This window comes from Ambystoma mexicanum, chromosome 9 (assembly GCF_040938575.1).
Source record: "Ambystoma mexicanum isolate Mex_15411 chromosome 9, UKY_AmexF1_1, whole genome shotgun sequence".
NCBI classification, from domain to species: domain Eukaryota; kingdom Metazoa; phylum Chordata; class Amphibia; order Caudata; family Ambystomatidae; genus Ambystoma; species Ambystoma mexicanum.
In genome coordinates this window covers 1,278,294,907-1,278,308,913 of record NC_090931.1, presented here as the reverse complement: position 1 = coordinate 1,278,308,913, position 14,007 = coordinate 1,278,294,907, and the positions used below count along the sequence as shown (strand labels likewise).

Sequence of the window (14,007 nt, the reverse complement as noted above, 5' to 3'; positions counted from 1 at the left end):
CAATAATCAAGACGACACAAATAGTTTGGCAAGTTTGTCTGTTTTAATGTCAAGTATCTAACACAGGGAGCACAACGAACATCAGCAATTGCTTGATAGTCTGACTCTGCTTACTTCATAAAAAAATTGGGTTCTTTATACCCATAACTGGTGATCGACGTTTTGACCTGCGTCATTATCAACGTCATCCTACGTGGCAAACTAAAAAAAGCCCTCCCCTCAAAATGGCCGCTATGAATGTCACTAAATGTACAATGTCCCATTGGCTACACATGCTATAGGACCCCCAACTACGTGGTCCCCTACAATTGGTTGGTTTCTAACCCCGTCAGTATTTTTCCACCTACGTTTAGCAGCAAGCAGACTGAACAACCAAGTGTGGGTGAGCTCGTCTTAGCACCGGCTTCCCACCAATTAAAATATCATCCATCATCACCTCAATGGTCCAGTGTCAATTAGTGCCTTGAAGTTGGCCTTGAGTTTGTACTGTTCTCTGAGACTTTTTAAAGGGAGTATAGGCACTAGCCGGCTTTGTTCGTAGATGTGATCATCTCACTCGTCCAACTTCCTTCTATCATGTGACTGGACACCATGAAATTGAGCCTTTTTGTGTATTTGATTTTATTTTATTTTCAATAGTCCTCTGACATCTTTTGTTTTTGCTTGACCTCTCTGAACAGGAGCTTCTGTTCCTTCACGTTAATTGTATCCAATGTCAGCCAATTCCAGTCTGATAAGACCTTGGCTTTCTTGGCTCCGTCAACTCTTTAGCTGAGATTTTATTCTGTTTAATTAATTTCCCTTTTCTGAACTGCATCACTGAAATAAGTTCTTCTTGCTTCGTTCAGTACTGCTTATATGTGTAGCAGAAACATCCATCTTTTCTAAGTCCATATGTCTATAGAAGTATATATGTATATGTTGGTGCTTGCCGCGGTCTAACTAGTTAAAAGCACGTAGCTAGCTTCATGATTGCTTTGCTGCTTGTGTTTCATTGCATCTGTACACGTTTAAACTAAGTATTTTCATCAGGTCTGTGGCATAAGTCTCTTCATCTTGCTCCCAAGATGTCACTTATCGTTGGTACCTTTTTGTACTTTATGAATCGTCTGCCTCTCTGGTCTAGTCATTTTTCTATATGGGTGTTGATGACATCACCATTCACCTTTGCCATTTAATTTCTCTGCTTCCTCAGGAATCTCGTTCAAATGGCCATCATATTGTCTTGTATGCAGGTATGGTTTCCACAATGGGTACTTTACCTCCCATATTCTCTTAGGTATAGGTATTCTTATGGCTAATGCAGAGTCCACGCTCTTCTCTTTGCTGGTTTAACTGTTCAGTATATGTCACATACTTTGGTTCATATATTTCAGGTAATGTAGGCGGGGTAGTTGGAGTGGGGGTACATGGCTCCTCCTCTACAGAGCATTATCCAAATCCCACCTACCCATCCCAATATCCAAAAAGTCCCTAACCCTCTCTTGGGGTTCCCACTTCCCCCTACCCAACCACACAAGGGACTAACATTCCACCCTGGGGGGAGGGGGGTGTGCAGTGGCTGGTGACCTTATCCATCAACCCCCACCAATCCCCTAAACCTTTAGAGGGGACAGCAGCCCATCTGATTCCAGTTACAAAAAAAAAAGATGTATTTCTACTGGAACTGGGAGACACCTTAAAAAAGGTGCTGCCAAAGTCATAAGAATGGCTTTGTAAATACAAAGTTTAGAATTAATGACCCTTCTGTACAATTTTAAAAAATGTACCCTCCACAAACTGTACGCCAGACCTGTTGGCTTTATCAGCACGTGTTCTGATGGATACGGAATGCTCTGCAGAGGATAGAATCTTAAAATCTCGTATGTTCATGTTGGCATAAGAATGGCCTTAAATGAAGCTGCAAAACACCTCGTAGACAGAAGACTACCACGTCCGCCAGCACCCACACGGAGAAGCAGCTCCTGCGCAGATTCAGGAGCCCGCATTTGGGCAGCCAAGATTACTAGCAGTTTATAAAAAACAGCACGACTAGTACCTTTGAGGAACTCTACCAGCGAACAGCTGACAAAGCTCAGAATCCTGCATTATCTAAACCATTCAAACCCCCTTGCCTTGATAAAGACCCTTGGGTCAAAACACGTGTTGGCTGTTCTGTTCTATTGCCAATGCACACCTGCCACCATGATTATACATTGTAACCTGCCACACTGACGCAGATTGAATGTGCCGTCACATTACTGACAAATAATATACAGGCAGGAACTCCTTGACAAACACTGCAAGTACAAGGTTGCCTTTGGTCCTTCTTTTCTCCAAGTTAGAAACCCCACACCCCGGGCCACGTAGGGTGTGGCCTCAGACCAAGACTCATGCAGCATGCGTTTTTGAAACACTCATTAATACAATAAACATACACCCAGCGCAGATGATTCGACGATTATCACCCACTCACCTTGTCATCTCCTAGATACCCAACAACACCCCATGGAACATTGTGTTGTCACTGTGAGTGGCATCACTGTGGGTCTAGAGGGAAGCGTTTGCAAAACGTCCACGACTCTTGAGAAATTCGATAAATAGTCACTTCATAAACCACAGAGTAAACATTTGAGGCACCCACTCCAGAAGCAAGAGGCTTGGTACGAAAATATTGTAGAGAAATCAGTGTCCTGTGAAACTAAAGGTATGTTTAAAGTCTAATCGATGAACGATGCTCCTATGCAGACACTTCACTCCTGAAGGAGGGACCCTGAAATAAGTTCCATTTACTGGAGAAAAACAGGTTCAACAAAAGCAGTTGCAGAACAGCTAAAAAAACATTTAAAAAGCTTGGTACAACGTTGTTGCATCGCCAGGCTTTTTTACGTGCAGTTTGTTTGCCGAAACATTTCAGCCAAAAGAAACTCATACAAAAGTATGGAGGGGGTGGGTAGGGTGTAGGGGGTTGTGGGAATAGGGAAGGGGGCTTAGTGGGGCGTACCCCCAAACAAGAAAATAACATTAAATTCGTTTTTTTCAGCCAAAAATATTGAAACTCAGTGAAAACAAAACGGGTGGTCTAAGACCATAGAAACCTAAAATAAAAGAGTCCTAACTCCAGTGGCCACGTCTACAATATACTGGCTGCAAAAGTATGATTTCAGTTTTTAATGCCAAAAATTCGGATTCCACTGAGGCGATGGACGTAAGAGTAGTGCTGGTAAGTTCGACGAGGACCAGTGTCTCAGTAACTACATAGCATGGCAAGGAGGATCCATGTGCAAACAAACCTTTGAGTGGCAGTAAACAACTCTCCTTCATGACCTCCATCTCTCCTGGAGACATATTGGCCTAGGGTCACATCTGTGGAGTTTGCCCATGGCCTTGGAAAGATGAGGCAGCTTGAACAACGCTGGCACTTGACTAGTTTGACTTGCATGAAAATATGAGAACGTTAGGCCTAAACACTCAATTGGTATTTTGAATAAAACTGAGAGGTTTGATCTGCCTACAGGGTCCCTACCGGCTTAGGTAACTGCAGTATAAAGCAGTTTAACATGTCAAGAATGTCTTCCCATTCATGAAGAGGCTCAATGGATGCCCTAAGCATACCCGCACTAGATTTAAATCACAATCCAAGATAACAGAAGGTTCTAGAAGAAAGTGGCCACAAAGTTCATTCGAAAACAACCTAGCTATTATCAATAAAAAAATCCTAATTTCACTGCAAAGATGCACATTTATAGATGGTACTGGTTAAACAATGTATTTCCTTTGATAAACAGTTTCCACGCATGTTATTCTTTATGCTGCCAAGACAAAGTAAGCAAAACAAATAAACTGTTGCAAAACCCAGTAGCAATGTGGTGGCAGCCGGGCGGAATCCATTTCAGTACCAAGTGTTAGATGAGCCAGCATTTCACAAAGCGCTCCAGCTCTGACCTCAGCGAGGTGCCCCGCTGGGCGCCCCGGTGCAGGGGTGCGCCACGAGTTGCAAAGGGGCATCATGGCAGAGATGCATATGGGACTGGGCCTAGAAACAGAGACGGGATCTGGAGCGGCATTGGCCAGGAGTAGACTTGGGCCTTAGAATAGGGATGGCTTCAGGATAAAGCCATAGGCCACGGGGCAAAAATGGACCGGGTGAGGAGGGGGCTTTTTTTTAGGGATGGGGCATGGGTCTTTGTAGGAGATGGCTCTCTGTCACGTAGCATAGACGGGCCTTGGCTAAGGTACTCGGACACGCCTCAAGCAAGGTGTGGTAAGGCTGACTTGGGCTGTTGAGCAGTGAAAGCGTGTCTCTCACATACAGTGCGATGTCGCAGCATTGATCTAACTAGTTGTGAGGTCATATTTAGCCAATTGTAAGAACTGGAAGTCATTCATCTACTTTGTTACATTGCATGTGGTTCATATAGCGTACCTCTGTCATTTGCATAACCTTTCGGGGATGATAATCATTGAAAGTGGTTGGGATAGTTCTGGAAGGGGCCAGGGGAGGGTCAGAAATCAATCAAATCTTCTCATCACTTTTTAGACCGTGTTCAGTGATAAGTGGTTCCGGCAAGAACTTGAAAACCTTGTAGCCCTCTCCATCATCTTGCAGTCTGGGTTAGGCTTTTGGTCTGGTCTGTGTGTGGTTATGTGGAAAATGTGTGGTATTGTGGCATGTGCCTTGTGCTGTGGTAAGGGGATAATGTAGTGCGCTATCTACCCATAGCAATCCATTGTAAATGCTGCCTGCCATGCGTACATGGCAGATGGCGTTAGGCCGTCTGCACATCTGAGTGAAAAAGTGTGGCATACAACAGAGTGTGCCGCCATTTTGCACTCTGACGTGCAGGAAAATTAGGCGGCAGTGACCACTTTACACAAAAGTGTTAAAGTAACGAGTCCCGCCTCATAATTATGGGGGAACTCGAACATCTGAAACATTATCTGCGAACACACACACACACACACAAGTAAATGGTAGCATTGATTAGGCGTGTCCTGCCACTCCAAGATGGTGCACTGAAAATCAGTTAAGATGAAATGGGCCAATAGCCGGGCACCCACTGCATCATGGAACAGTTGATTGCTTTGGACTGAGGGGGGCTTCTTTTTATATCCTTTAACCTGGCTAAAAGTAGCATCCATACATACATACATACATACATACATACATTACAGCCAATTTCCAATAACAAGAAGCGTGTGCAGTGTTATTTCCAATAACAATTAAACAAAGAAAAAAGGAATGCAGCACTCAAAAGCACGGATACAAAAGATCTTAAAAGGGACATCAACAGTTCAATCCCCAAAGTGCACAGTTGTACTAGTGTCTTCAAAAGGTCCGAGTGAGACTATAACAGAGCTTTCACCAATGCGTAAACTGCCTCATGCAGAGCCCTTGATTGACATGGAGGACCGCTACATAGTGCTGCAGAGTTTTAACTCCGAACTAAAGCTCTTTATAGATGGAGCGAATAATAACCTTTCCGGCAATGAAAGTATGGCTTTGTTTTTCATTTTCAATGCGTTATCGGCAAGTGGCATTCAGAATAACTGATAACGAGTCTTACCTTGCAGTGTATGCGGACGCAGTCATAATAATAACGCCATTCGTCAGGACAAAAGTCAACGGTGACGTTTACGGATAACCCAGGTACAAGTCGGTGCTAGTAAAAAGTGCGTAATTGCAAATTAGTGGCCATGACAGTGCTCAACCAAGTTTAAATACGAGAAACGACCAACTGGAAAAGTCATGAGACAATGATGTATAACACTTACTATTTTATTGTACTTGATTTGAAAATATTTGGTCTGCGGGGGTATGATATGCATGTTCGTTACTTCCGTGGAAATGTTTATCAGTTTCTAAATAAAGGAAAAGAAACAACTTTAAAAGAAATACAAATTCGAACAGTGCATTATTCTTTCCCTGTATTGCAGTTTTATTTAATAATATACCCGAATTAAAAGAAGAGGTAAACAAAACAAGTTTAAACACTGAAAGTAATGGGGGGAAAAACAATAATAATTTTACTCCATTTTTTTTAAACTAACTATCGTATTTTGTAACAAAAATGCGTTTTTGTTTTCGTAATTATTTTTGGATACAGGTACCCCAATACCCCCCCCCAAACACCCCCCACCCCCCACGGCACCCCGCCACCCCTCCCATGACCACGCCAACGAGATCAACCCAGCACCATTTAAAAAAAAAAGTGTATTTACATATGTTTTTGGAGGTTATTGTGCTTCCGACATAAACACTTAGGAGTAATGAACGTGTAACGTAAACCAAATGCGTAAAAGCCTTGCGTAAGGTATTTACGCATTTTATTAGCATTACAGCTCATTTTTATGGTGGCAAGGAGGGGCACTTCATGACTTACGATTCTGCCACCCCCTTCCTCTCCGCCTCACAACTGCCCCAGCATTTGCACCAGCGCGTTTAATGCTGGGGAATGGGTTGCTATGGAGACCGCTGGCTTATGCATACATGGCATGTGGCGTTTACTTCATTTGCACGGCGGAGTGCAAAGGGGTGGCGTAGAAGTGCGCATGCCTTCCACGCCCCTTTTGAACTCCACCGGGCAAATGAGGAACATTTGGCTGTGGGGTCCTGTTCATGCAAAAGTGCAAACGTAGCAGGTCACTGCCGCCGAGCGCCTAGCAGAACAATAGAAAATAGGCGGGGCAGGCCCAGAAGCTGGTGCCTTGAGAAAGATGTGTGAGCACAGAACAGTGGGCGCATCACCAGCTGGGGAATAGCGTGTGACAGAAGAGAGAGCAGGGCTACAAAGATAGCATGACCGTCGATATTGCACGCTGCACGAGGGACTTTTACAGAGGAGATGTGAAAAGTGCACTCCACCATTTTGCTCCAATCTATTTCCACACATGAAGGTACACTTTAAAATGAAGCATAACCCCTGTAATCCAAGGACTTTTTCCAAACTCCTCTGCCCTACTCACCTGTTCAAAACTATACTGCTTCCCGACAGTTTTTTTTTCTCTTTTTTTTTTAAGTATGGGCTAAAAGTTTCTCTTTCTGGTGTCATTTTAAAATAAATGCCAACTGAATGCAGGCGACCACCAGTGCAAATGACGGACATTTGGCAGCGGGGACCTGGCTACGCACGAGTGCAAACGTGCCAGGACGCCTCCATCAATTTACGCTCCCGAGTCTTCACTTTTGGGAGCAATCACACACTGCCTGCATAAAAAGCTTCGCAGACAGTGTTTTATAAACGGCTTCCATCCATTCCCTTTACACCTGCATGGAAATCACATTCAGATGTAAAACGAGGTGCTCTTCTGAGACGGAGGAGGAAAGCAAAGCAGAGACCCTATACCTCAGGACAGCTGTAAACTGAAAAGGCAAAGCTTAAACGATTGCACGCTTTCCTTTAACGCTCCACGACATTATAAAATGCCCCCTTTATTTTTAGGTTAGTTGCTTTGAGTAGACGTTATTTTTGCCTGCATTTTCAGTAGTCTTTATTTTTTTCGTCACCATTCTTTTATTTTCACATCCATTTTGCAAATCTATTGAGTCCTCTTCCTGAGGTATTTAAAGCACTGAAGCCCATTGCGATCCTGGCCCATCCAGAACTGTCTTCTTTTGCTGTCCACCCACGCCACTCACCGCACACTGCAGGCTAAAGCGTGACAAAGGAAGACGTATCCACACAAACTGGTCCATGAAACTCGACTGCTTCATGTACACAACATTTTCGTAGCCAATCACTTCAAAAAGACCTCGACCCCGACCTGCCCGTCGTTCAAGTAGCTCAGCTCACATGATAAAACGTGTTCACAGTCATGTTTGTTCTTGTTCATTAAGGCGGTCTGATAGCACTGCGAGCTAAGCGCTCGCCCCTGATATCTGTGCGCCGCCTGCTGTAGCAGGTTCAAATCCCCACACCCTTTCATCCTTCTGAGGGCGATACATTGGGGACCACTCTGAGAAAATAATATCTTCGGTCTCGGTCTCTCTCTCTCTCTCTCCCTCTCCCTCCCTCTCTCTCCCTCTCTCTCCCTCTCTCTCGCTCTCTCTCGCTCTCTCAGAAAGAGTTTACAATGAGTTTTAAAAATTGATTGATTTTGAGTATGGGTGGCCATGAGGAAGTGGTCATATTACAGATACATACATTCTCTGCAGCTAAAGACATTGCACAGATGAGCTTTGTCTACTTTGGAGACAACTAAGGAGCCAGAGGATACGCCCATGTGAATGTATGACGTGAGCTGAAGTACACTTAACTCTTCTTCAGCTGTTTGGCTTTCATTGTAACAACATCTACTCCTATCCACCCTATGGCAGCAGTGAACGATGATGGGCACAATTAATCATTAATTAATCATGGGGTTGCTCGGTTGGCAAAGCACGGCAAGCAGCAAAAACAGAGATGAAAGATATGACCTGTCGGGAAGTAGTAAAAGAAGTGGCAAAAATAATCTACATAGTTCACGATGAGGTGAAGTACAAGGCCTTTGAACTTGAGCTAAACTGGGTTGGAGAAATCACCAAAGGAAAGCATGAAATTGTTCCCAAGGACATCCGAGAAGAAGCAGAGAAGTATGCAAAGGAGTCTCTAGAGGAGGAGGACGATTCAGACGACGACAACATGTAACATTTACACACACTGGCTGCTGCACTTTCTTCTCTGAAAATGCTTACACTTTCTGTATAATCTCTTGCTCTGAATCTTTCAGGGTCCTCGTTTTTATGTACATGATGCTGTAATTGTTTATGAATGACAAACTTGAAATAAAATTGATTTATTCAGTAAAAAAAAAAATCATGCAACAGATTGCAGTAAAGCTGTTTGGAGTTCTTAACTTCCTTTTGTCCTATATATGGAAAAACGCACGGGTCCTAGGAACAAAGGGCGATGAGAGACTATGGCCAGAAACGAGTTGCACAGATCCGTAAGGAAAGCGTTCTGTAATATAATACAGAGATTAATTTACGAGAATTTGTCGTTTCATTACTTGCCAGAGCTCCAACTTACAACAAAAGGAAAACGGACACAGCAACGAAGTTTCCTGATCATATAAAGCAGAGATTCATTCCCTCAAATGTATAATTACATGCCGCAGATTACAGCTGACGCGCGCGCACCAAAACGGTAACATTGTTGGTCATCAACTACCATTCCAAGATGGCGCCAGTGAAAATACTGCTTTTGCTAAGAAGCAAGGGCCCAATGAAAGGTCCCATCTTCATCATGGTGCAGCTGATTATTATGGAGTAGGAGTTATTATATTCATTCATTCATTCCACTGTAAAGCAGCACTAAAGTGGAAAAAACCCTGCAATGTACCAAGCAGCATAGAAAGAAAAGAAGCTCTTAAAAACCACAATGGACAAGTCTCTCCACTCTTGACCCTGTTGGTCCTCTCCATTGCACCTGCTGCTGTTTCAAGTTACCAGTTCTTCTACTCCCAGTCTACATTGGGGAGAAAAGTACAATATAGGGCTTATGAGAACTCAATGTGGCAAACACGGGACACTCAGTGTGGGGTCCTGCCACAAGTTGGGTGATGCTGGGCCCAGAGGCAGCATCAGGAGTATCCCCCAAGCATGTCAACATCTGGCGATCGCCACATTGTGCCATTACGGGGTGCTGCCTCTTTAAGGAGCCAGATTGCAGAGTTATTGCCACAGTGGCCGCCCCAACCAAATCATGTGCTGTCTAGTAGAAATGTTAGCTAGGGGAGTTAGTTATGTGGGGTGCCTGATGGATGGGGAAATCTGTCTTGAGTGTGCGGCTCTGTGAAACCTGAAGGACAGAACTACACCTTGCTCACCTTGCAAAGGGATGCTGGATGTGTACGAGGGATCATTTTCAAGAAATCGCCCCCATGCAGCCCTGGAGTAATTGCAGGAGAAACAGAGAGAGGGTGTAGTAACATCAGACTTGCACAAGCCTAGACCATTTAGCACACGCATGGAAATAGAACGCAAGATGGTGGCCGGCCTGAAGGCTTGGGTCACACAGAAGGGCTGCGTTGCCCAAGATGCAGGAGAGACTGCAATGTTTGAAATACGATTAGAGGAGTAAGGTAAAAGTAAGCAAGCTGAAGATTCTAGAAGTGTGGGCGTTTAGGGAAGGAGCAAGAAGAGAGGAGATTGGAGAGGAAATGAGAAAGGCAGAAGTGGTAAAGAAATCGGAGATCATCAGGAGGAGAATGTAAACATCAGGCGGAGGAGCTATGAGGAGAATAGGAGAAAGAGGGCAGCAGAAGATTTGGAGAGAAGACGAGTAGATGAATATTAGGAGGAGGGGGGAGAGAGAGAGAAGAGAGAGAGAGGGGGAGCAGAGGGAGAGAGGAAGGAGTGGGAGAGAGAGAGGGAGGAGGGAGGAGGCGAGGGAGAGAGAGAGGGAAGACATGGAGAGAGAGAGGTAGGAGAGGGCGAGAGAGAGGAGAGAGAGGGAGAGAGGGAAAGGGAGAGGGAGAGAGAGAAAGGAGAAGATCTCCAGAAAAGAGCCGAGATGAGAGAGGCCCCAAGCACTGAGTGGGTGGAGGAAGGAGCATGTGGTGAAGCACCGAGGAGAGGAAGGATATGCCAGTTACTAGGTAGGAGTTAGAAGACCCAATGTATGAGCAAGTGGTGAGAAGTTGAGGAGGAGAGAGGAAGGGAGGGTGTTGGTGGGTACTAGAGCCATGAGTCTCAGTTAGGGAGGTGGCAAGATGCCTAATGTAGAACCCCAGGAGGCCATTAACTTCTGTCCTGCTCAATGTTCTAGGCCTTCCTGTGGGAAGTGGACCCAGACTCAACATCTTGCACAGCCCAATTTCCTGACCCAGAAACCACAGAAGGAGGTATCTCCACTATACCCGAGCCACCAAATGTCATCCTTAATAGCAAAAACAACTAGACACCCACTCACCCAAAAACTGAGTGACAGGAAAAGACCTGAGTGGTTTCTAGAGACAGGGTTAAATGAGAGTTTCCTAGTTTATTGTTATTGTATTTGATGTGCGACCATCTCTTTTGCTTCCATGTCAAGTGTTGCCCTATCAGGCTAATGATCAGGCCAATGAGAAAGAGCAAGACCCAAGCTTAATAATACATTGGAGAACTTGGCAAATATCTTTCTGATTACTAGAGACATTTACATAGTCCACCACTCTTACTCAAGACCAACTGGGTGATGAAAGTGAGTTTGGGATGGGTTGGGGGTCACTAGATATCAAAAAAATTGTGTTCTTTTTAAGTTTGAGTGTATGTTATATTTCTGAGTTTGACTAAAGAGCAGTTGAAGACCACAGTGAGTTCCATGGTAACTTTGTGATATAACACTACTGACCAAAGTAAGAAAATACATTTTCAGGAGACTTGCTACACAATCTATTCTGTACATGGGCTCAAAAATGGGGCCCAGGAACTAAAACAGAACCATACTCAGTTCCCAATAGGCAGCACAGTTCCCACACCATAGGAAAAACATATTGAGGCCCTTGATGGGGTAGATGGATTTTATCTGAATACTAAGAAGAGATTTGAGTTGCATGCACCATATTAATGTTAAGAATGGATGTGATATTGTTACAATGTTGTAGTTTTGCATGTATCTAGAATAGGTAATTAAGGGTTGTTAAAAGTTACTTTTGGTGTTATTTTGTGTCTAGTGTGATACATTTTAGATTTGCATACATGTAGTGTAGGGAAGGCATGGTATCGCAAGTATGATACTGACACAATGGATACAATTTGTAAAACCTTTATTGAAATTGTTGGGGTCGGAGAAACTCCTAATTTGCCCTATAACTAAGATGGGAGTAGTATCGACCATCAAACGATAAACGAAACAGTCCTAGTGGCGTCAGTGAAATCAACATGGCCTATGCTAAAAAAAAAACAATGCCTGCCCTATCTCTTATACAAAAAGTGTAAAAGGAGAAATGTATGCGAAAGGAAAAAAATCACTGTTCAAAAGAATCAACGTAGTTGAACCAGCCCTCCTCCTCGCGTTACACCGCACAGAATAATGCTGTCCCTGTCGGCAGGATGACACATTCTGGCTCGGTTTCTAGCACTCTAAGCAGTTCAAAAGCGTGGATTGAGGCCTGCCTGGCCTTCCACGTTAAAGTATTTTTCTTAACTTACCAAAATGGTATTTCCAAAGTTAAGTTCACAAAAGGGCCTCTGCCAGGCTCAGGGCTTACAGCACACAGATCACAAAGGTCCCCGTCTGCCGGGCTTAGACCTTACAGCACACAGTTCACGAAGGTCCCCCCCTCTGCCGGGCTCGGACCTCTCACATCACAGTTCAACACAAACTTGCAAGGGGCTCCATTCCCCAAGTTTATTGTACTCTGGGTGTCCCTCAATTGGGCTCGGACCCCTTTCGAAGTCTTTAGAATGTGCGTGGTGCTTTTACCAGACCACCATAGGACCACTTTGACTCAAAGTTAAGTTACTTTCACTTAATTTGCTTTCACTATCTGTTTGCTTTATAACTTCAAACAACTTCACTGAGACTTTCGAATAGGCTATTCCCTTTTGCCAGACCACTCTGTTACTTAGTATCGCTGATCTGACAGCTGCTTTTTACTTCAAAGTTCATTCACAGGTCTGCCTTTCTTCGCATCTCATCCACACGCATGCATCCTTTATTTGTGATAAAATGTTGCTACTTCATTCGCCTTAACACACCTGTCCCTCGGGTTGCTTCCCAACTCACTGGCTGTGCGCGCTTCTTTCCTCTTTTGCTATTTTCAATTCACGAGTGAAGGTTAGTACCACAGGCTTGGCCTCGCCTCCTCAACTCTGCCGTTCACCTGGTAGGGTCTCTGTCGTCCTTGGAACAAAATGCCATTTTCACTTATGGGATCTGGCCTTCTCCACGTGTCTTTTGCAGTCTGTCAGAGACAGCAACCTCCAGTAGGGAGCCCTTGTGGTTTTCGGTTCACTGCTCTTGCCCCTTGGTCCGTTGCTCTGCTGCCGTAGGTATGGCCTCATACCAGAAGTTCTGCATCTGCTAGTGTTTCGCCTTGCTCAGAGTGCGTCTTTAGGTGTTGCCTTTTATTTGCAAGAGGAGAGCTAACTGGTATCAGGTGTATGCACTTAGTGTAAAGTGCCTTACTTTGCCTGACCTGTTTAATGGGATATGTCCAGTACGATGTGAGAGAGTTTGCCTGGTTGCTCTCAGTCATCCCATCCTCTTCCTCTAACTAGTGTTTGTAAAAAAAAAAGGGGGGGTCTGCAACCTCTCAAGACTCATCAGCCTTGCTGCCAAAAAGATGTTCCCCGACAAAGGGCATGTTGAGGAGCCGGGCCTGCACATCAGGAGCAAACCCCGACTTCCACAACCACGCAAACCTGCGTATTACGGTGCTCCCCGCCATGGACCGGCTGACGCAATCTGCCATGTCCAAACCCGACTGAACGGCCTCACACATGGCATCCTTGCCATCCTGGACCATAGCAAGGAAACCATCCCGTTCGTCCCCTTCAGGAATGTGTTGCGCCGCTAAGGAAACAGTTCCACAGAGTGTGCGTGAAACGAGACAAGGCTCACACGGAGTTGGCCGCCTGAAGCGCCATACCCCCTGAAGAAAACACTTTCTTCGCCCAACCATCAAAACGCTTGTCGTCCCTATCAGGAGGGATGGTAGGATACAACGCTTGCTTTGCTGGGGCCGTAGCCGCCTGCACCACCAGACTCTCCGGAGTGGGGTGCTTGGTCAAGTAGCAGGGGTCGCTACTGGCTGGGCGGTATTTTCGTGGCAAAGACTTGCCCACTGCCGGGAGACTCTCCAGAGCAGTCCAAGCCACCGCCACCCTCCCCTGTAGAGCCATATGGAACGGGAGTACTGGGTCAGTTGGTGGACCTTGGTCGAGGATATCCGTAAGGTCATCCTGAAGAAAATCCCCTGGGGGAGCAGGCCATCCCATGTACTCGGTGACCCTAGACATAAGGCGCAGGTATGAGGAGTCGGCATGAGTGCCACGCTCAGGCCTACAAAACGCCACCTCTGGAGAGGTGTCCAGACCACTGGCATCGTGCAGGTACTGACGCA

At 45.1% G+C, this 14,007-nt stretch overlaps 1 protein-coding gene across 1 annotated transcript in view; it reads right to left on the bottom strand.

Moving 5' to 3' along the window:
- The window catches only part of CFAP221 (cilia and flagella associated protein 221), a 988,124-nt gene that overhangs the window by 814,541 nt on the left and 159,576 nt on the right, over positions 1 to 14,007 (bottom strand). Inside the window, exons 4-5 of the mRNA XM_069616611.1 lie at positions 5,755 to 5,841; positions 5,547 to 5,642 (exon numbers count right to left, since the gene is read on the bottom strand). Coding sequence (XP_069472712.1) covers positions 5,547 to 5,642; positions 5,755 to 5,841 — 183 coding nt within the window. The remainder of the gene's footprint in view (positions 1 to 5,546; positions 5,643 to 5,754; positions 5,842 to 14,007) is intronic.